Source organism: Aphelocoma coerulescens, chromosome 19 (genome assembly GCF_041296385.1).
Source record: "Aphelocoma coerulescens isolate FSJ_1873_10779 chromosome 19, UR_Acoe_1.0, whole genome shotgun sequence".
Classification (NCBI taxonomy): Eukaryota; Metazoa; Chordata; class Aves; order Passeriformes; family Corvidae; genus Aphelocoma; species Aphelocoma coerulescens.
In genome coordinates this window covers 7,625,539-7,647,802 of record NC_091032.1, presented here as the reverse complement: position 1 = coordinate 7,647,802, position 22,264 = coordinate 7,625,539, and the positions used below count along the sequence as shown (strand labels likewise).

General features: G+C 43.4%; 2 protein-coding genes across 9 annotated transcripts in view; one reads left to right on the top strand and one right to left on the bottom strand.

The window, feature by feature from the left end:
• PIGL (phosphatidylinositol glycan anchor biosynthesis class L) overlaps positions 1-12,927 on the bottom strand; it is a 54,583-nt gene extending 41,656 nt beyond the window's left edge. The window contains exons 1-3 of one of the 3 annotated variants that reach the window (XM_069033763.1): positions 12,650-12,927; positions 11,749-11,920; positions 8,044-8,143 (exon numbers count right to left, since the gene is read on the bottom strand). In XM_069033763.1, the coding sequence (XP_068889864.1) occupies positions 8,044-8,143; positions 11,749-11,920; positions 12,650-12,664 (287 nt within the window). In that variant the 5' untranslated portion in view covers positions 12,665-12,927. Of the gene's footprint in view, positions 1-8,043; positions 8,144-11,129; positions 11,400-11,748; positions 11,921-12,133; positions 12,227-12,649 lie in introns of those variants that run through there. The other 2 variants (XM_069033762.1, XM_069033761.1) reach the window with 2 other exon arrangements.
• Positions 12,928-13,124: 197 nt separating this feature from the next.
• NCOR1 (nuclear receptor corepressor 1) overlaps positions 13,125-22,264 on the top strand; it is a 54,504-nt gene continuing 45,364 nt past the window's right edge. For 2 of the 6 annotated variants that reach the window (XM_069033488.1, XM_069033483.1), the window contains exon 1: positions 13,239-13,350. The gene's annotated coding sequence lies outside the window, so the exon portion shown is untranslated. Of the gene's footprint in view, positions 13,144-13,238; positions 13,351-13,642; positions 13,821-13,996; positions 14,019-22,264 lie in introns of those variants that run through there. The other 4 variants (XM_069033487.1, XM_069033484.1, XM_069033486.1 and 1 more) reach the window with 4 other exon arrangements.

Here is a 22,264-nt window from a genome sequence, read left to right as displayed (position 1 = left end):
CAGACTGCTGAGAGCACCTTTGCTGGCTCAAACTGACACTGTCAATTGGAGAAGTTTTCAGTCATGTGTCAAAGAGGGTTTTATTAACAGAAGAGTGGAGATTAACAACTGCTATAGAGCTTTACAAATGGGTTTTTTAGAATGAGGCAACCGATGTGCAACCTGCAAGTGGAATTGCTGACTGCAGCCAGAGCTTGCAGTTGCTGTAAGAAAGACCCTGCACTGAATAATTTAATCACTTGTTGCTCCTGTATGAACTGAGAGAGCTTTGCCTACATCCAGACAGTACCCAGGACCTGGAATGACTCCAGAGTTTCCTACAACAGCGTTTGAGAAAAGAAGGAAACAGGAAAGTGACAACTACAAGGCATGTCAGCAATGCCACTTCACCTGAGAAGAGGTTCCTGTCTGTGTCACTTTGTCAGTCTGCAGGGACGCAAGCTGTTAAGGCTTACAGAGCAAAGACAGCACTTAATATACTGTACCCTCCAGGGAGTTTGAAGTGAAGAACAAAAAACCTGGACGAGGGAACACTGCAAAGGTTGTTGTAACTATATCTGTTCTCTGGATGCTGCACCTTCACAGGTAAAACTCCACAAAAGCTTCTGCTCCACCTTGGAAATGAGGAAGACAAAAGTTTGAGTTCCCATAGACTTACCACTAACATTGGTCAGGGTTAGAAACATGATGATGGAAAAAGAACATCTTATTCATCATATCTGGTCCCTGAGGGGTTAGGAGTTGTATATGCTTTTTTTATTGACACAAACAAGCTTTAACTTCTATTGTCTTGAAGAGGAAGAGAAGGCTGAACTCAGTTCTGGCTCACACATCATCTGCAATTCCAGCCAAATCCCAGCCACACAACTTTTATTACTGGGAGGATGTCAGAGGCAAAAGACACAGCTGGATACTCAGATCCCAGACTGAGCTTTGCTGTGCTGGCAGGGAGACAAACCAGCTTTTGATTTGTATGTAAACAGAGCCAATCTGAACTGGAAGGTCATTAAGAGAAAACACATTTTACACAACACCCATTGTACAGTTCCCTTTCCAACTTTCCCCATACCAACTTTTTCTTTTTTTAAAACAAGACTTTGTCTTCTCCTGTTGACTGTTTCAGTGATGATTCCTGGGTGTGCTGAAGTCAATGGCCAACCCCCACTGGAATTGATGTAACTGAAATTCTTTAGATTGGATCCCAAAGAGGAGTTTGCCAAAGAGAGAATGCAAATCCCCTCCTCTGCTTTCCAGTACAGTAATTACCTGCAAAAAACGCAAGTCCAACGTAGATGCAAAGGGTGATGCTTCCAAAGCATGTCACAGCCTCAGATCTCACAGCTTTACTTTAACTGAGGCACTCACATTTTCTACTGTAACTACAATTAAAATAAGATTATGAGAATCCACAAAGCAACCACACAGTTCTTGTGATCAAGGCGTTAACGCCCGATCCATTATTGTGAGAAGGCTGTTAAGAGCATTCCCAGCAGAAATAGGAATATATTCTCCCTGAGTAAGCTTGGAGGAATGCAGAGATTCAAAAGCTTAAGCAGAATTCCTGCTAGATTTTCTTCTGTTTGTTCCTCCTTTTTGATTAACTTGCTGTGACTATTTGATATAATTGTTACTCTTTAAGGGTAAGAGCGAAGCATTTTTCTGAAAGAAGACTTGGGTCTGCCTATAATTAACAGCTGCAGGTTCAAATGAGGGACTAACAGAGATGTTGCTGGGCTATCAAAGCAGGGAACCTCCAGGAGCAAAGGGAAAACGCCTGTCATTCTCCATTAGTTCCTCAGGGTCAGTGATGGCAAAATACACTGAATTGTTCCATGTGTAACCAGCAAAATAAAGAGGTTGTTGTAGTTTGCTGTGTTTAAAAGGGTACTCCTGGGTATAACTGTTGAAAATAGCTTTAATCTAAAGACTGTATCTTTCTATAGCTTCCTGAAACCATGAAGAAAGTCCACTCAAAATGTTTTAACAGGAAACCAGCAAACCCAAAGACACTTCCTTCTGCTTGGACACAAGTGTACTAGTGACAGAATGGCTCCCAGCCAGGAAATCTCTGTCCCCAGGAGACAGCAAGCTGGGACAAGAACCATCTGCAAATCCAGGATGGCTCCTTGGAGCTTTCTTTGCTCTGAAGATGACGCCTGTCTTTAATGTAGATGGAGGACTTTCAAAAATCATTCATGAAAGAATAGTAAAAGGCAGTTCTGAATGAACTAAGAAAGCACAAAAGAAAAAAAAAATACTTGTAATGGATTTTCCTGTTCTCCTGCATGCCCCTATCTTCAGCCCCAGACTCCTGAAATGCAGCCACTATGCACAGCTTTATTTCTTTTCTTACCATAAGCTTAGCAATGTTGATGGTTTTTAAGTCAAATCAAACTTTCATCAGCTTCAGGGGATGGCTGGGATCCCTATTCTCATCTTTCATGTTTTGAGATCAGTATTTCATAGTTTTTATCCTGCTAAAATCATCTTGAGCATTAAAAGTATAAATCTCAATGCAGAGTATTTTGATTTGATTTCCATAAACCATTTTGTCCTCTAGCTGTACTCCTTCATTTCCCCCTGCATTTATTCTGAGCCCTTGGCTTCTATGGCCAGGCTCTTTCCCTCAATCAGTGCCTGCTGTGACTTCACTGATGTGCTGTGAGAGGTCTCTGTTGACACCTGAGGGAGAATCCTTGAGTGTTTTCAAAGGTACCACTGCTCATTGCCCTGCAGAGGGAATCCAGGGGATGTGGTCCTCTGGCACTGAAAGATCTTTTTCCCTTTCACCACAGACCCTTCCCCTTGGTGGACAGCAAGGAAGTTCATTTTGCTGGAAAGCTGAGGAAGAATCTGGTTCATGGCAGCCCCAGGGATGCAAAAGGGCAGATTTCCTTACTGACAAAAATATCTAACTTAGGACAAAATAGCTAAACCTAATTTAGTGCAATACAAGGCTTTGTTTCAGAAAGCAGCTTTCCTGGAGGGCTGTGAGACAGCTCAATCCCCAGAAGAATTTCCTCTTAAATTATTGCATAGAGCAACACTTATAAAAGCAGATGCCTGAAGGCAGACTTTGATATAATCCTTTTTATAAAATGTTTGGGGTCCTAAAATGTCAGCAGGAGCTGCCATGTGGGAAAGCATTTTGAAAAAATTATCTATTTAGAAATGTAAATAAAAATAGGTGGCCAACTATTTTTTTGTCTTCTCAGAAGGAAAACAATTTACATTTCCAGAATTATACTAAACAGAAATGAAGTTTGGCTACAGATTGATAAATATCAAGATCCCCACCTGACTGACAAAGTGCCTTCTTGTCATGGTGCAGTTTGTTAGTGTTCAGGATGATTTTAAGTGTGTTTGGCTGATTCAAGGGATGTAGGTTTGATTTCCCTGCAATACACACTGAGCATGTGATCAATTTACATGTAAGATTTCTGGTCCCACAAATGTCGTTCTTAATTAAAGAAAATTCTGCAAAAAAATAAAGGCCTGTACAGCATTGCTGGGATAAGGAAGATTAAGAAAATCCCATCACTCACTCCTGAAATATGCAGCTCTTCCAGAATAAAGCATGGCAGCAATTTTAATCAGCACATAGATCAGCTTTTTAGAATTAGCAATAAAATAAAATGTCAAACTATGATACCACAGGGAACTAAGGAAGACAAAATGTAACTCATTACCACAATTACTTCAGCAGAATTAAAATTATTAAATACTGATCCCAAAATATGAAATATGAGAACAGGAAAGAAGAAATATTAGGGAATAATATCACCTTTGTGATAGAAACACATAATAAGTAAGATAAATATGTTTTTTAAGAATCCCACAGCTCTGTGCACTCAGCACCCACATTCCCAATCAATAAACCCAAGGACAGCAAATCCAAACTGGATCAATGGGATGGACTTAATGATTGTGTTTCTGAATTCTAATAAAAAGGCTCAGACTTCCAGTGATATATTTCATTCTCTGAAGGGCCTGAGTGTTTTTATATCTTTGTGATCAACACAACCAGACACACACACTATTTACTTAAGGATATATTTTTCCCATGACCTTACAGACTCATTTCTCTGCCATGGAGAGGTCATGGAAGGAAGTTCGTTAGAAGTTAAATATGAGGAAGTGCAATAAAGCCTATTTATCTTATAGGAGGGAAAAAGGAGTCAAACAGCACAGAATTATTACATAAAAGTGTAAAAAAAAAAGGTTTTGAGCCTCTCTGCAGCCTCATAAAAATAGCCTGTGATGGTGCATGGGCAGATGTCCTCTCTCCTGTGCAGTGTGTGATCAGAGCCCTTTTGGACTACAGTGAAATAATAATAACAAAAAAACGAAGGGAGTGCAATTTCCATGGAAACTTGGAAAGAGATGTAACATTGTTTGCCGTAAGCGTCGGACTGTGAATGGAAAATTTTCCAGTTTACACAGATCTCAGCTATTATTTTCTTTGCAGTGCAAACTTGGGCCAAATATTTTCTGTCATATTAAAGATGCAAATAGTCAGTTTTACTTTCTGTCCAGAACAACTGTGCACAAAAGCTTCAGAATCTGCAGTAAAACATCTGATATTTATCTTTCCATGAACCCAAAACACACATTAGAAAAAAAGAATAATTTGGGCTTCCTTTTATCTGCTTCTCTTCAGAAAGTGAAAGCAGCTCAGAAATCATCTCCTGTTTATGTGCAATGTTTCAGACCAATAGCCAGAGCATTGGCAGATGTGCCCACTGTAATTGGGAGCTTAACTTACAAGAAAATCTACTGTTGAAGCACATAAATGATAAAAATATACCAAAAGTACAGAGTTTACATTAACATTTATATAATTAATGAAGTGACTTCTATCTTACAGGAGTTTCAGAACTCACTTTCTTGCTACTCCTCCTTTACCCAGCAGCAGGAATAATTGTGACAGGCCAGAAACCAACTTTGAACAATACAAGCCCAAGTTCTGAGCTGGGCTGCTCCGAGTGTTAAGCCTTGTGTGGGAATGGTAACAAACGTGGATTGTGAAACTTTTCTCCCCTAAAACCCAGCTGGGTGGTGTAGTGTGGGAGCTATGGTAATGACATGGCAGCTCAGGGGACACCTCTGCAAATCTGGTGCCTGGTCTGTACTAGTCACAAGTTGGAAGAGTCCAGAGCTCAAATCTAAACTACTCTGGAACACGTCTGCATGCCCAGACATTCCTGCCCTTCCCACTCCTGGACATGTCCCATACAGCAAAGAACTTTTGTGCAGAGATTTGTGGGCACATCAAATTTCTAGGGCTGAAATGTGGGTACAGTTTGGGGCCATATTTGTGCACATTTGAGTTGTCTTTAACTGAGATAATAAACACAATGGCAACATCAAACACAGCTCCTGAAGGATCAGGGCAAAGCAGTTGTGTGATAGAGACTGAACTGGTCCTGCTGGGAATCCTGGATATACTTGAGAGAGTCATTGTTTAAGGCAAGGCACTGCTTAATAAGGCTTTGGTGTTTAGCTCAGATTTCATCATAGGCTGACTGAAGCTTTCTCTTCACAAGTTCACACACAATTCCAAATGTCATGTTGATTTTATACCTGTCTGCCCAGTGAGATGACAGAGCAAGTCAATCACCTGGATTTGCAAATCTATTTCCCCTTTTACATCTTGAAAATTCTACTCACTCACTTGTAGATCACACAAAGAAAGAGGAAGCAGCATGACTCAGCTCCACACTACAATGGCTGGAGCAGATCCAGATCTTGCAATCCTTTGGGCTTTCCTTACCAAAACACAAAGCTGCAGCTTGGCTAATGTAAAGCATGTAGTGTTTGTGTAAGCAATGGTAGATGGGCAGCAGGCCAGCAGCTCTCCCAGAGCAATGTGCTCCTTCTTTACATTGATGGCAAATTATCTTCTGAAGAGTTCAGCAAGGAACTAAAGAGCCAAAGGGCTCTGATCTTAAACAGTGCCTACAGAAGACAAAATGCTAAGGAGGAACAGCCTCCTGAGCTGTATTCTGTAGGCATGAATGTACATTGAAATCTAGTGGTAAATAATGTTTCACTTTAGCAAGTTCCACATAATGCCACACCAGCAAATATTTTTGTATAATCTGCAAATTACATAAGTCTTAAGAGACACAGGAAAACTACTGACCTTAGGGAATCCAAGAATTTTGAGTCCTAGTGATTTGTTGAAACCACTGGGAAAACATATCTAAAAATTAGCTACACTAAAAATTCAGTGTGGTCTAGAAATTAATCCTGATCCTCTACCAGTTTGCTAACACCTGATCCACAGATGTCTCTCATAAAGAGCATCCCACATGGTGAGTTATGGCACAGTAAATAATGCACTGTAAACACACAACTTCGCTGTGTAAACAAGCTCAGAGCAAAATTCATCAAGAACTTCACTTCATTTACTCCCCAAATGCACAACAAAGTTGAAGGATTTGATGGTTATCTCATAGCAATCTCACTCAGAGATAAAGACCTCAAATCTAAACCTGTTTCTTGGAACAGTGATGTACATTCCAGCCCACCTCTGGGCTATGGGATGGATCTGTCATTTCAGGCACTGCCTTCACAGGGAGACATCACAGATCAGTACAGAAATGTGTGCAACAGTAATAAGGTAAGAAAGAGACATCACCCAAGAGGTTTCTCTGAAATAGCCCTCACCTTCCTACCACAGCAAACCAAAGATTTACTTGCAAAAAGCAGCTCTCTGGGCTCTGTGTGTGTGGGGTGACTGAGCAGTATCAGAACTTGCATCACTCACTAACCAACCCCACATTGCTTTAGAGGATAAAAGGCCAAGTGGCTTCTGGGCTCTGTTAACTTCAAAAGATGGTTCACTGAGCAGACTTTATGCTTTGCAAAGCTTAGCAGCTCTTTCCTTATTCCTCCCCAGAATGTTCTGGGCATTGTCATATGCTTGTACTACAGAACTTGCAGTTATCCAAAGCCAGTTCATGAGAAGTGAACGGAAACATCTCTTTTCATTCCAGAGGAAAAACAACTCCTATGCTGTTTTCCTCAGTGAGCTGAAAACTTGGAGAGAAACCTAAAGCTAAAAAAAGCAAAGAGCTCAAAAAGATTCATATTCTGGACTGTGGTTTCTGTTGCCTTAGCTCAAGGGAAAATATGTTCATGGGAAAAGGGCCTGCCTGGAGCCAGATTTTTTTTTCAACTCTAACTCTTCTAGCTGGAGTGGCTTTAAATCAATATGTTGCTATTATTTCTTCATAAACAGAAATATTCTTTATGGGCTGTGTGATAGCTGTTTACAAGTGAAACAACCACTTGTATCATGTTTCCTAGCAATCAGTGGCTCATTCAGATCTTATACACAGACAGTGATTGGGCAATTTGAGAGGCCTTTACAACACTAGTTCGAAGTTTCACTGATTCAAAGTGTTAAATCACCCTCCCAGAAGAGAGTTCCTGCACAGAGAAGTGTCAGCTCTGTCACCTACCTCTGCAGCTACACACAGCTAAAGAAAACAACACCACACCTTAGAAAAACAAATCTTGCATGGCTCGGTTTTCAAGAATCTTACTGTCATGTTATTGTGGACTGCCTTTAGTACTGCAATTCACTTTTGTCTTTAGCCAGTACTAAAGCAGATTATAAATGTAATAGAATTCCACAGTAACCCTGCAAAGTGCAAAGACCACCTACAGACAAACCGGCCCCAGGCAATTCAGAGAGTTTGTAGCTGTCTAACACTGCAGCAAGCTGTTATACAACAAAATGTGATCATGCTGCCCAGACACACAGCAACAGATCCCAGCAAGTGTGGTTATTATTATTCTAAATGCTGTATGAACAGAGCTTCACCTAGGAATTGTGTTCCCCATAATGCAAAACAATTGTCTTTTGCATTAATTCGATTTATGAGAAGAATTAACAAAAATGTCTAATATTGTTTTTCTTGAGATTCCTCAAGGCTTTTTAGCACAACACAGTCAGCTCTCCTGAAAGTTAAAGTGAACTTCACCCCCGTCTAAAAGTGCAAAGGAATTCTGCTGGAACTGAAAACCAGTTACCTGTGATCAATGACTGTGACATCAGAAGCAGGAATCCCCAGGACACAACAACTCTGTTCCAGCTCTTTCTTACGAATCTCTCCTTGATTGTAATAATTTCCTGAAAAGAGCAAACACAGCAACACCATCTAACTTAGTTTGGGTTCAGATCAAGGGGTCCAAACAGTCCAGTATCCTCTTCCTCGTTCCATTCAGAGAGGAAATTCAGGCAAAACTGACATGGCAAGATTGCAAAAACTTACAGAACCAAAAGATAGAAAAGCTAATCAAGATAAAGGCAGTTGGGAAAAGTTCTAACAGAGATCAACAACTAACAGGGAAATGGATTCATTATCTTAAAACATTGCCTCCCTCTTCACAGAATTATTTTCTCATCTTGCCCTGACATTCCCTTATTTTTTCTTGGCATCAGCCATGCAAAGTCCCTGCCAGAGCTGTGATGCCCCTTCCAGAATGTTGCTCTATGCAGGGCAATACTTGCAACTCAGTTTTAACTTTGAAGCAATAAAATGAAAAAAATACAGTTGAGTATTAATGTGTGATTCAAGTCCGTAGTCAGCTGTCTTGAATTACACTAGAACTTTTTATTGTTGTGGGTGTGAGTCATCTAAGTCTAGAATTTCTCTGGAGCAGTGCTGCAATCTGAGCCATCACTAGCAAGCTTTGTAAAATTTTCGAAGAGGGAAAGAGTAACTAGGAAAAAAAAAAGCCTCTTCCCACAGCCTGTGAGTGAATGACTCTGGGAGATTGACAGCGACTGACTGTGGGATGAACCTTGGATTGCATGTTCCAGCTCCAGCAGAATTAACTGAAGTGTGCACCTTGTCTGGAATGACTGAATGAGTACAAGAGGGCTCATTTCAGACTGATTTTTACACAGTGTTGTAAGGTAACAGCTTTTGCTGCAATGCAGTGTCACAGCTGACTGCAGGTGATGCTTTATCCAAACAGTACCACTGCTCTCAAATACCTGCCTTCTGCTGAACTCAAAGGAACAGTTCCACAGCTGCAGAAATGTGTCAGGACATCAGGAATATATAAATGCTTACAAGAAAAAATGGGCAGCTACTGAGAGCAAAACCAGCTGAATAGCTGATGCTGCTGGACCTCATCCATGAGCACTCACAATAGAGTCAGCTACTACAGAGAGCAGAGCACATTTAGACTGAGTTATTAATTCAATCTAAGATTATTCAGTGTGTCAAAGACTGATTTCTTTTTCCCAGTGCTGTAATTCTAACTCATTTCTAAGTCAAACTGATTGATAACTGAAAACTGCAAGTACAATGGTTTTTAAGTAATGATTTTGTCTCAGTGTTAACAATTTGCAGTGTCTTTGATGAACTCACTTGTCATCATCAATCACTCAAACAATGAGAGGATGAACCATCTGAATCACCCACAAGACTAGTAAGAGGCTTTTAAAATAAAAATCTCTTAGCTCATAAAGGTGCTCTCCCCTACATGGGCTGCTCATTTCCTTACAAGTGAGAGAGTACCTAGAAGGAAACATCAAACACACTGAATGTGTCTTGTCACTGAATCAGGAGTAAAGAAAAAAGAAAATTCAACAAAATAAACAGAAACACAACACTTCTTTGGACAGTTATCTACCAGCAGCAGTGTATTAGTCCCCAAAACTGAAATGTCAGAGCTGCACTTCAGTAATCTCCCCCTAGCTGTGAAAAAGCCAAAGGGGATGCACAGACCTCTCTCCCTCAGCAGAGACAATGAAAGCTCTGCACTAAATCTCGAATGGGAAGTGTGCAGAGCCATCAGTGAACCACCACACCGTGGGACTTCAGCAATAGTTTAATCCCTGTCTCCTCACCTAGACGGTCTGACAGGACAGAAAGCTTTGGAAATGACAGTGAACTGGCAGTGAACTGGCTGGAGCTGCCAAAGGCACAGAGGGCTCTTTCCCAAAGGCAAGCAACTCTCAATGTAGGAATTCTGGTACAGCTATATGGTCTGAAAGATCAATTCAAACGAGGTTGTTTCTTATGCACAAAAAAACCTGAACAATGGAATAACTGATCAGGTGTCAGATGGTTCTGTAGAACAATCTGTAGCTTTAGCAGATCACAAGAACACGAAAGTGTCATGTGCTGTGAGAAGTTCTTGTTCTGGGCAAACAGCGGAGCCTGTAAGAATCTTTCCACTCTATTCAGCCCGAGCAAGGCCTCAGCAGGAGTGCTGCTTCCAGTTTGTGATCACTGCCCTTCAAAAAATGACATGAACCAAAGGAAGAGTCCAAAGGAGAGTGCTGAGAATGATTAGAGGTTTAGAAAACATGATCTGTGAGGGAAGATCGCCAGTAATCAGGTTGTTTAGTCTGGAGAAGAGAAGACAGAAGAGGCAGATAACAGTCCTAAAATATGTAAGAGACTGTTACAAAGGGATACTCTGATTTCCATGTTCCTGTCAGGCACGAAAAAAAATAAACAAACAAGCTTAAATTACACCAGTGACTCAGGAAAAAGTGATTTGAGGGAGAGCTAAAGCAGCACTGACACAGACCCCACAGGCTGAGGCACCTCCCCGGACATTCTGGAGAACAAACATTCGTCTGCAGCAAATGAAGACACATCAATGCTGCCACCAGGTCAACTGATGGACAGCACGGCCTCGCATTCCCTTCCGGGCTATTGTTCCATGATCGGATTGTAATGCAGCCGCTATTTTTAGATGTGTTACAGTGAATGTATCGCGACATTAAACCTGGATCATCCAAACAAGCCTTCTGCAAGACGACATTTTTACAAGGAGATGCCAAAAGGCTGTGCTAAACAGCACCTTTTACAGCCCACTGAAAACTGCCACACAGTCTGAAAGTGCCTCAGCGTTGCAACTTTCAATTTGAACACATTCATTTCTTTTCCGTCACGACATGCTCTTGTAAAGGAGAGGGGAGGCGAGGGACGGGGATGGGCGGGCGACGGCCGCACCGTGCCTCAGTTTCCCCACAGCCGGGGACCTTCCACCCCGCGTCACAGCGCGAGGCCACACGCGCGGGGAGCCATCGCGGCGGCCTCCCCGTGCCCCGGCGGTGGGTGTGTGTGGGTGTGTGGGTGGTCCCCGCTCACCTGCGGAGCAGCAGAGCACGGCGGGGGCGGCCCCGGCGCTGCGCAGGCCGAGCAGGGCGGGGGCGAAGAACATGGCCTCGTCATCGGGGTGCGCCGTCACCACCAGCGCGCGCCCGCCCCGCGCGCCCACGCGGGTCCCGGCGCGCGCGCGCCCCCGGCGCAGGCGGCGCGCGCCCCCGAGCAGCAGCAGCAGCAGCAGCAGCGGCGGCAGCGCGAGCGCCACCGGCGTCCCCCAGCACCACGGGCCCGCTGCCATGGCGACCGCCCCGCGCCAACGCCGCGCCGGCAGGAAACGCGAGCCGCGGAAGGAAGGTTCCGGAGTACGAAAGGGTTCCCCCCCCCCCACGGCCCTCCCCTCCCGTCCCCGCCTCGGGGCGGGGCCGCTCCGCCGCTGCCGCGGAAACGGGGCCCGGGCTGTGCCGCTCTGGGGTTCCCGGGAAACGTGTCCCGGTACTGCTGCCCCAGAGGGCCGCCCCAGCAGGGTCCCGCCCGACAGTGTGCACTGAACACGGGCTGTTCTCCTGGGGCGGCCGGCGGCGAAAGCCGTATTGCCCTGACCCTGCTGGTAGCTCAATAGTGATTAATAGTGACAAAAGTTGAGCTTTGCAGCGTGCGGTACCTTTTATCCGTGCTGTGCTGCGGTGGAAGAGCTGTTGTGGGTTAAGGGGAAGCTCAAAAGCAGGGCAGGAGGAGCTTATCTTCAGACACGTTCTGTGGGCTATCCCGAGCGTGGTTGCAAGGGGGGAAACTTTTGGATATGGTTTAGAAGTGAAGTCAGCCACTGGAGAAAACTGCAGAGGAGAAGGAGATGGGAAGCGTTACAACAAACATAAAACAGTCAATCAGATGCACGATGGCTTGGATACTTCGCTTTTCCAGACAAACATGCAATATGGAAGACAAGTGTACAGAGCAATGCTGGAGTGTGGGAGTTAGGTGGGTTAAAGTGTAAATAAATGGTGAAAACAGTTTAGAAGAGTTCAGAGGAGCAGCTCAGACCTCACCAGGTGAACGCCTGACTGGTCTTCCCTGGCTCTTCTTTGGACACCTTTAACTTGCAAGTGATTCCAAGTGAGAGTCATTGGCTTGTGTTGGGATTAGAGACTGCAAACACAGGAGATGTGCTGTGTCACCTTAGCGTGGCACTTTTAACTACTGTAATAACACAACCCTTAGCACAACATGTGTTTTCTGCGTGATCCTGTTTACCACAGGGTGAGCCCCAGCTTTTTTAGTCTGAACCAGTAATTGTGTGGGCACCCATTCTGCAAATGTGGGCACTTCTCCATTTAATGGAAATTGTGACAATGAGGTAATTTAATCTTGCCTAATGGTATATCTTTCCCATAATAAACCTGATTAGAGATTAATTTGTGATTTTTAGCAGATCCTGAGTTACACATTTGCACGTACGACACCCTGCAGATTTGAAACTCCTGAGAATGCAGGGAACAAGTTACACACTTCTCATTCCGTGGGAGGAATGGACAGACACTTAACGAAATTTAAACCTCTCTCACAATTTCGGAAGTCATTCGTCGCCAGGGCACGGGCCCGACCTCAGGGGCAGCGCGGGAAGCACGGCGGACGGGGCGGGAAGCGCCCTGCGGGACCTGACGGGCTCCGGGCGATACTCCCGTGAGGGGCTCTCGAGGCCGCGTTCACCGGCACGGCCGCAGCCCGGACCCACTATGGGTTATTATCAATTTACATCAGTCTGGCGAGGGCCACCGGGGCGATGTGGCTCCCCCGCGCTCCCAGCCCACGGCAGCCCCAGGAGCCCCTCACGGGCCGGGCCCCGTTCGCCTCATGGCGGCCGCGCCCCCCCCCGGCCCTCAGCGGGAGGGGGAAGGAGCCCCTCCCCACCGCACCGGCCAGCGGTCCTGGAAGGGGCATAGCACCCCACCCTCTCACCGCCAGGCCCGCCGGTGGCTTCTCTCGGGATATTGCTGCCTGTGCACCACCGGACATGGCACAGCGCGAGGAAGGGGAGAGCCACCGTGGCAGGTGAAAGGTACCGAGCCGCGGCGCCGCGGCTTGTTCGGTATCTGGCAGGACCTGGCGGGAGGGGGCGGAGCGCGCGGGGCCGGGGGAGGGGAGGCAAGATGGCGGCCGCGGCGCTGCTGAGGGTGAGGTGAGACGCCGCGCCCGCTCAGCCCCGCCGGGAGCCGCCGGTACCCGCCGGTACCCGCCGCCCGGGCCGCCCCCGCGCCGCGCCTCGGTAAGCGCGAGGAGCCCGGTGGGGCGGCGCGGGGGCAGCGGGTTGAGCGCCTCTGCTGTGAGGAGGAGGAGGAGGGGGAGGAGGGGGAAGAGGCGGGGGCCCGGCCATCCCGTCCTCCTCCCTCCTCACGGGGACGGAGCCCTGTGGTCTCCGGGGGGAGGGCGCTGGAGCCGGGGGGGGCCCGTGGGGCGGCCGCCGGGGGCGCGGGGGGTGGGCGGATCAGGGGCGGGGGGTGCCCGGTGCCCGCGGGGCTTTCCCCCCATTGACGCTGTGGATGCGCGGGGGGATGGTGGGGCACGGAGAGGTGGCCCTCGCTGGGAAGTTTCTGCAGAAATCCCAGAGCATCTCTGTGCTGGGTGTTCATCCTTGCGCTGTGAGCAGGAGAAGTGCAAGTTTGAAAAAAAAAAAAAAAAATTCAAAAAGGGTCAGTTCTTCAAAATGGTCCTCTTGGAGGCTCGGCCAGGAGCGCGGTAGTTCCTGAGGATGTGCTGCGGCCACAGCTCCGTGTCGGGGGAGCATCGCGGCCGCTGTCAGTGCCGGGGAGTTGTTGCTGATTCTGACGCTGAATTATTCATATGGGACCTGTAAACATCCCCGGCTTCTGTCATCTCCGGGCTGCTGCAGGGCACAATGGAAGTGGCTTTTGCTAGAATTATTCTGACTTGATGGTAAAGAACTTCGTGCTTGCTGATTTTTCTGTACTTAGAAAACCTGTGTTTATCAAGTCGGCTGCAGTTAGGCGAGATTCGAGGTGGATGCATGAACTGTCAGTGTTAGACAGGCTCAAGTAAGCAAGTAGATAGTGTGAACAATCTGTTGTCCAAAACCTGCTTCTTCGTGTTCTGCAGATATGGTCTTAACAAGTCTGTTACCTTTTCATGACTGTAAATACTGGTGGAAACTAAGACAACTTATTACAGTGGGGATGTGTAGTCTTGAAGACTTGATTTTTGTGGCAGTATTCTTTTATTAATTTTCGGTACGGCACTATAGTTATGAACTGTTTGAGCTCAGATAGGGATTTTTATCCTAGGCACTATGATTTGAGAGATAGGAAACAGGGCAATTACAACAAAAACTGTGGTGGTAAGTAGGATGGCACAGTGTAAGTGCCTGAAGAAGTGGACACAGTTATGTCACTGCACACGAGGACCGTGCAGCTCTGTTGCAGTTTTGCACTGGAATTTTATTCCGCAAAACGTTGTTATTTCTGATTAACTAAACAACCTTGACATTTGGAAAGGAAGTCTGTAATATTTGAAGTGGATTTCTAGTTAGCTGTAATGTGGTGTCTTGTGCTGGGGGATGAAAGACCTTCGTGCTTAGCCCAGGGATTCAAAAGTTCAGGGGAAAGAAGCCAACTGCAGTGACCCTTTTTTGCGAAAGCGTGGTTAATTTTTTCTTTACGTCGCTTTTCTTTGTGATATGGTATGGGCTGCTGAGGAAAAGGAGTTCTTTTGTCATTTATGTGCAGGGTAATTTGTCTGTTTGAAATACACTGATGTTGGTTACTAAAATGCCTAAACTTGTTGCTGAAATGTGGGAAAGAGCAGCATTTTGGAATCTTCTTTCTGAGAGTTATAACGTGTGTTTTTGAATGTGTGGAGAGGATGTTACAAGTGCTTGCTTCCACAAGTTGCTTCTCTCTAGCTTGTTCATCATTGCACTCATCAATTAAAAGTAACTCTCCAGGTTGAAATTACATGCACAGAATCTGAATATATTCATTTTGTTCCATTGTACTGCTGCTGTTTTGTGTTGAATACACTTTGTCTCCTATAACCACTCATTTTAGTTGCTCTTATGGGGCAGACATGTTTTCCATTGTGATCTAAAAGGATCTACAAAACTCTCTTAAAAACTGTGGTAGAAATAGGGACAGACCCTAAAGCGCCTTTCTGATTCCCCCCTCAAGTCCCTTTCCACAGTTCTTGTGCTCCTCTGACTGCATCTTCTGAGTTATTTCATTTCTCAGTTGTAGCATGAATGAAAGATGCTTGCAGGGAAGGGAAGCTGCCTCTGCTTCAGCTGCTGTTAAATGCATGAAAGCAACTGAAAAAAATCTTCTGTAGTAGAGAACAATATTTCTTATAAATAAGAAATTTATACTCTTTCAAAGCTCTCCGCCAAGGTTTTGGTGAAATGTTTTATTCCTCTATATGTCCTTTTGCCTACAAAACAATTTTAATGAAGATTTTCTTGCCCGATTGAAAATACTATTTAGAGTTCTGGTGTAGGGATTTACATGTAAGATTTTAAGAATTGTTGAAGCTGGAAGGGGTCTATTCCTTGTGCAGGTGCAGTGTGACACAGAGCAACCTTAAGAACAGACTTGTAACCAGACAGTGGTTTCATAATGCAAGCAACGTTTCCTGGATGCCAGGCTTGAACTCTTCAAGTCATTTATGTTCTTTAGTCAAATCTGAATCAGTGTTTCGATGTTGGGCTATTAACTGTACATGGTACCTTCCCTCCCTACTGTAACTGGTCCAGATAAAAATTCTGACCTATGCAGGACTGCTGTCTGTAAATATTTACTTTGTGATACTTCTAAATTAGCCAGGACAGTGCTGAATGTATCTTCCATTTCGGTGTCTCTCTCCTTCAGTCATTATCCATCTAGTAATGGACTTCTGTGAGGTTCCCTTTCCCTTCCTTGCTCCTTCAGTGTTCTCCCACCATCTGTTAAATCACAGCCTGGGCCTGCTGGGGCTCAGCTCTGAGTTGTGTGAGACAGAGGGCTCAGTCTTACCTTGGAGCTGTGTTTCTTCCCAGTATCCTAAGAGAGACTCCCGTGTCCTTGCCCAGCTCCACATCTAAACCACTTGTAATGTTGCTCCTCCCAGACTGATTTGATAGATCTTTTTTTCTTCAGGCTCAAGGAAGGTGTTGGTCTATGTGGTTTTGAAGTCAGCAACTTCACCTGCTTATGATTGCAAAAGTTATTGCAAAATTAACAGATATTCTCTTAAGATGCACAAAGATGTACAAAGATGCATCAGCCATCTCTGAAAAATCCTATTGTTCATAACTTCCAGCAGTAAAAAATGTAGAAATTATTTTTTTTTATGCAGACAAATTACCTGGACAAATTGTTGGCCGGGACTTAAAAATTCTGTGCATGTTGAGTGACTGCTCTTGGGTAAAACTGAAAATGAAAATACAGTCACAAAGATGTTGAGGAAAAGGACACCTATAAATGAAAAGGGATGATGTTAAGTGTAAAACATGCTTAAACTAACGGGGTGTTTCTTTTAGTACTCCTCTGGTGTCATGCACTTGTTTGTGCCTTGTGCTGCAGGGAAAGGGCATTTGGGTAATTCTCCTTTATGTCCTTTATGTCAGAGGGCTCTTGTGCCCTCCGAGCTGCAAACAGCCCAGAGCATTCCCTGGCTGTGGGACACAGAGCACGCACTCCACGTGAAACCTCTGCTGGTCTTCCTGGGCAGAGCCCGGGGCTGCCTGGAAAAGCAAATGCTCTCCTGAAGGGATTAAAATGCGTTCACGTTTCACGGAACACGTCTAACAAATGTGAATATAAATCAGGTGCAAAACCGACTGATTCCTGTCCTGTTTGTCAGTGTTATAGAGTTAACAGAGAAGTTCATGACAAGTTCAAGTGCTGTTCAGCAAACGAGGCAGGTATATGATTTCAGATCAGCTGCACTCTTCCCCGTGTTAATACTATTTTGGGGAAAAAAAGATGAATTACTTTAAATCAAAAAATTGTATATAGCCTACAGAGTTTTGTCTCACCAGGTTCATATTTTTCAACTCTTGTTCTAATTCTATCTGAAATGTTGGATTTGCAGAGGAGGGGTGTTTGAAAAGTGGGAATTCTCCCATATAATCATTGTAACTTCATGGTTTAGCTTTCTTGGAATATTATTGCCAGAACCTGTCATAATAAATGTCACTTACCTGTTCCATTATAGCCATTATTTGTATAGGTGCTGGTGTTTCACTATGGTCTCAAAGATCAGGCTTAAACATATATAGAACCTTGAAGTTCTGGGTTGTTTTTATTTTTTTTTACTCCAGATCCAAAAGATTATTTGTACCATTCATAGTCCAAGATCTCTTCCATTCTCTGCATTTTTCTGTGACTTGGAGGCTGTTTTAAGACTCCCAGTTGGAGTTATATCTTTATATATTGTTGCATTTCCTGTGAAATAGAGTACCTTAAATGTAATCATAAATGTAATAACAATAAACTTTGTTTCCAGAAGGCCCTGGTGCATTTCCTGTGGAGCATCGGTATGGATCAAGGCATTGCTCTTAGATAGAGTTAAAAAAATGTTATTTTAGCCTTTTTGTATTTTCTAGTTAAAATCTAGACTTGATTTTATCTGAACTCAGTCAGCTGAGGGGAATTATGAGGCTGATACTTGGTTTTCCTGACCCTTTCTTTATAAGTGTTTTCTCTTACAGTCCATCATAGTTTGTGGGTTTAGTCAGTATGGATTAGTCAAGTTATATTTCCTTTTCCAAACCAAAGCTGTTTTTAAAAGCTGTCACTACAGATCCACTTTTGATAATCAATGATCTACAAGAAGATGCTGGAAACTTAAAACTGTGACCACATAATTTCTTGGATGTTAGGTGATGTCAAAAACAGTTTTACCTGCAGATGGATTAACAGTGGTGGAATAAATTCATGTGCAGGAGCTGTTCTTGAACTGTGTACACTTTCAGTCCAAAAAAGGAGAAGAAAAATTGTTTTGAGAGAATATTTTATGCATAGTGTGTGATGCATATGAAGTTTGAGGTATGGCTATTTCTAAGTCCCAGATGAAATGTGAGAAAAAAGGTGAATTGGAGCAAACCTCAGTGAATTGTTGAACACTCATGAGTGAGGATGAGTTGCTGAGGAAGGTTTTTTGCAGTTCTTATCACTGTCGTTTGTGTAGCATCTTTTGAGTCTCTTGTCTGCTGCACATGGGTGCACTGGAGGATGCCTGGGCTGGTTTCTGTTTCACATTACAGTTCTCAGGGTGAAGTTTGAATGCTCCAGTTGATGTTTCAAAACCAGTTGAATTACCCCTGTGGCAGGGGTTGGGCCCTTCAAAACGCTGAGGGAGATGTTTGGGATTTGGGAAGTGCTGGAGTCACCTCAGAAAAAAGCTGTCTTCCCTTGGGAATGAGAGGCCCTACATGTGCAGTGTTTGGGCTTTGTAGGGTTTGCTTTGGACATTCAGTTCTGGAGATTTGGGTTCTTTGGCTCATGCCATTTTTTTGTGGTGTGCATTAACTGTGTGCTATTTGCCATATTGGGACAACCAGGAATCTGGTGTTCCTTGGAAAATGTCTTTAGGAAATAAGCTATCTTTGTTTCTATGACATACTTTTAAAACCAGAAAACCCTGATATTTGTACCCTTCTCAGTTTTAAGTCATCGCTCTGTGGTATTTTTAGTCAAGGAAATGTCTACATCCTTAATTTCCATTTCTGAAGGGAGGACTTCCTCCTACCTCTTTTGGCTGATTTTGGTGTTTTTGTGACCCTCCTTGGCAGAAGAGAGCTGGATAAGCTCCATGGCAGGGTGTAAGAGCTGTTCCTCCATGAAAATCCAGGAGGATTTTCCTCCCTCAGGGATTCTCTGTATCCCAGGGTGTTATGTGGTAACTGGTGAGTGGATGCTGGAAATATGGACTCTTATTGGAAGTGGATGTGCTCAGCATCCCTCTATTTTTATTTTTTTGGTGAGGCAAGTGGGTAATTGATCAGAAACTTCCAAATGTTAATGTGATCTTAGTTTTTCCCGTTATGCTCTCCCATATAATGCAGCAAAGTTGTTACATGTCCTGGGTCCTGAGATCATGTATTAGCAACTTTTCTGTAAGATCATAAATTACAGGAGGGATTAAAATAGAATTTCCAGGAGAAGAGTATCTTGTCAGCTGAATTTGATCAACCCCATTTTGGTAGAGCACAAATTCTATTTGTATTTGTAGCAGGAGAGAGAGAGAGATAAACTGTTATTTAAAGATGAAGCATAACAATGTGATCCTGAGATTTGGCAAGAGTTTGGATGTAAATTACACATGTAAGGATGCAACCAATTTTCACCTTTGGAATGGCAACAAAAATCGCTTTGAATGACTCTTTAATAGTTAATATTTAGTGTTTCAAAAACTGTTACTTGAAGTACTTTAAGTGGCTGGTAACCTGTGAATGGGGAATCTTTTCCTATTAAAATATGAAGTATAAAAACCTATTTTATTTTTTTGGCTCCCTTGATGGAGATGGAAAAGTATTCCTAGGATAGAGTCAATGTGACATCTTGAATTGACAGCTGTAATGCTCCTTAACTTGTGTCACGTCTGTAATTGGCTAAATTAAAGTTTGCCATGTGTCATGGAGAATATGTCAGGCACTGTACAGCGTTGTGAGTTACTGCTTTGGATGTTCAGAAATAAGATTATGTTGTACATTAATGGAAATTTCAGGGTGTGAAAAGGGTTGAATTCAGATGTTTGGGCTTTTCTTAGCATCTGTTTTTGAAATACTCCCATTGCTTGATTTATTAATTATTGTATTAATAATTAATGGAGAGAATGTTGTTCAGTATTGGTAGTAATGTAACTTTTGTACTGTATTTCTAGCAAGGACAGAAATAGTGATTTTTCCATCAATAACTTTGTGAGTAAAGGGAATGCAACTGCGTGAGATTAAAATTCTTGGGAATTTATGGTGTATTTGGGAATTTATGGTTCTGTCTGTCACAGAAGAAGAAAAGGCATCTGCACATGTGGAATTGTCATGGAAAATTCAGTAGTTAGTTGTCCTCAACTTGGAGAAAATACATTCATTGTTTCTATTCATTCCAATAGCATATGTCCATGTGCTTTGACTACAAGTTTCTGAGTATTCTGCAGCATAAAACTGAGTGAAAAAAGAGTGAACAAAAGATTGGAGAAAGTGTGGGAGAGGCCTTGAGCTTTGAGGGTGATGCTTGTGTCCTGCAGAAATGGGAAGCACAGTACTCTGGCACATCTTTAAATGACCATTACTCAAGTTGTCTTTAATTTTAGTGTTGACCTTTTAACTTTTTTTTTTGCTTGTAGCATGCAAAGAATTTTTCATCTTTTGGAGGGGATGCCCAGCAGATTTTCATACATCTATCTGTAAGCTTGGATATTGTAGCTGGAATACATGTCCTTCAGTTTTAAAGCACAGAATTATCTTAAATCTGCTCAGGCATCAATCTTCTGGTAGGTTCTTGAATGAAAACCTTCTGTCTTGTAGGATTGTCCTATATATTGATATAGTAGCTCACTTACCACCCCATCCCACAATACTTTGCAGAATTTTGTAGTCAGGCTTCAGGGTTGACACAGATCAGTTCGAACCCCAACTTCTTTTCTTTGTCACTGAATTTTGCCATCTGAATAGCTGCCATATGACTGCTGGTAAGTGGATGTTGAGGAGTGACTGAAGGACTAATGACTGCTCTGGAAGTGTTTGGTGCTTTTTTACTGAGGACTTTCTACACTGCTCAGTCAGTGTGAGCCTGCAGCCCTACTGTTAATGCTCTGAGCACTGGGATTTCAGGTGGGAGATGATACTCAGCCTTGTGCTGTGTCCAGTAGTTTGAATAAATAATTTTTTATATGGAAATTGGACCCATTAAGCTATCTTTAGCAATCTGTCAGGAATGGATGTGTTAGTATTTTCTGGTGTATGGCATATCCCCAGGATGCAAAGTTGGTGTTTTTGTTTGTGTTTGAACAGGTTAATGATTATCTGGTAAAACAAAATGCTACTGGGAAGATTTGTTTTGCAAAGCTAGCAATACACTGAAGGGTTTTACTTCTGTGACTCTTGACCTGTAGTTTTGATTTGTTTTATGGGAGTTGAAGCATTATGTCTTGAAGGGTCTGTAATTCATGAAATCTGGTCAGTGAGGTTTAATAGGTTGGTCCATAAATACAGCCTGATTTTGGTTTTTTCCATGAGGTAGTTTCATTACCTTATTATGAAGTGAAATCACAGAAATAATTATTCACAAGTATTATTATCATGCCTTGGATAAAGCCTTTCGAACCAACTGCTGAAACACTCCCTTCACTCTTCATTTTTTGCCAGAGTAAACTTCAAATAAATATCCCTGAATTAATTTTGTGATTCATTGTAGATCCCCTGTGCAAGGCAGAGCCTCCCTTGCTCTGCCATGGGTTAGTTACATCAGAGCTCAATTTACTAAAGCTGCTGATTTAAAAACAAAATCTCCCAACTCGGGTTAGACTATAATCTCATTCTTTGCTCTCTTTATATCACACTTAGTTTGCTCAAAAACAAGATGAGGAAAATTCCCAAAAGGATGTGAAATTTAATTAGCAAATGTTGGTTAAGCACTTCAAGATGGCACGAAAATTACTCTAAATGCAGAAATGTCAGTTTGTTTTGGATAGCTGAAGGAAAACTGAGTCTACCCATGAGACTGGTCTTTTATCCCTGAAGGTAAGAGATGGAGACAGGATATTCCAGCAAGTGGCTCCATGGGCATGGAGCAGGTGACTGCCCTGCCCTGGGACAGCTGCTGTCAGGTCTGTGTGGCCGTGTGGTGAAGGGGTTTGGGGAACTGCTCTGCTAAAAATAGTCCCAGTTCTTAACCTACTGTGTTTTTCCAAGTGAAGAACTGCTTTACTCAGGCAGTGCCTTCAAAGTGCTGCAAGAATCGAGTCTTATTTCTGATTCAGACTTTGTCTATTTCCTGGGGAGTCTTTGATAGATTTTTTAACCTTTCTGTGACTCATTTTCCCACATGTCTGCTGAAGATAGTTTGTACTTCTGCTTCTGAAGCATTTTGAGTTCTGGAGATCAAGCTGAAATTACGCCGTGATTGTTGCCATTATAATACTGATTTCCAAATTATTTCTAACTTACTCAAAATTCCCTGCATATGGTGAAT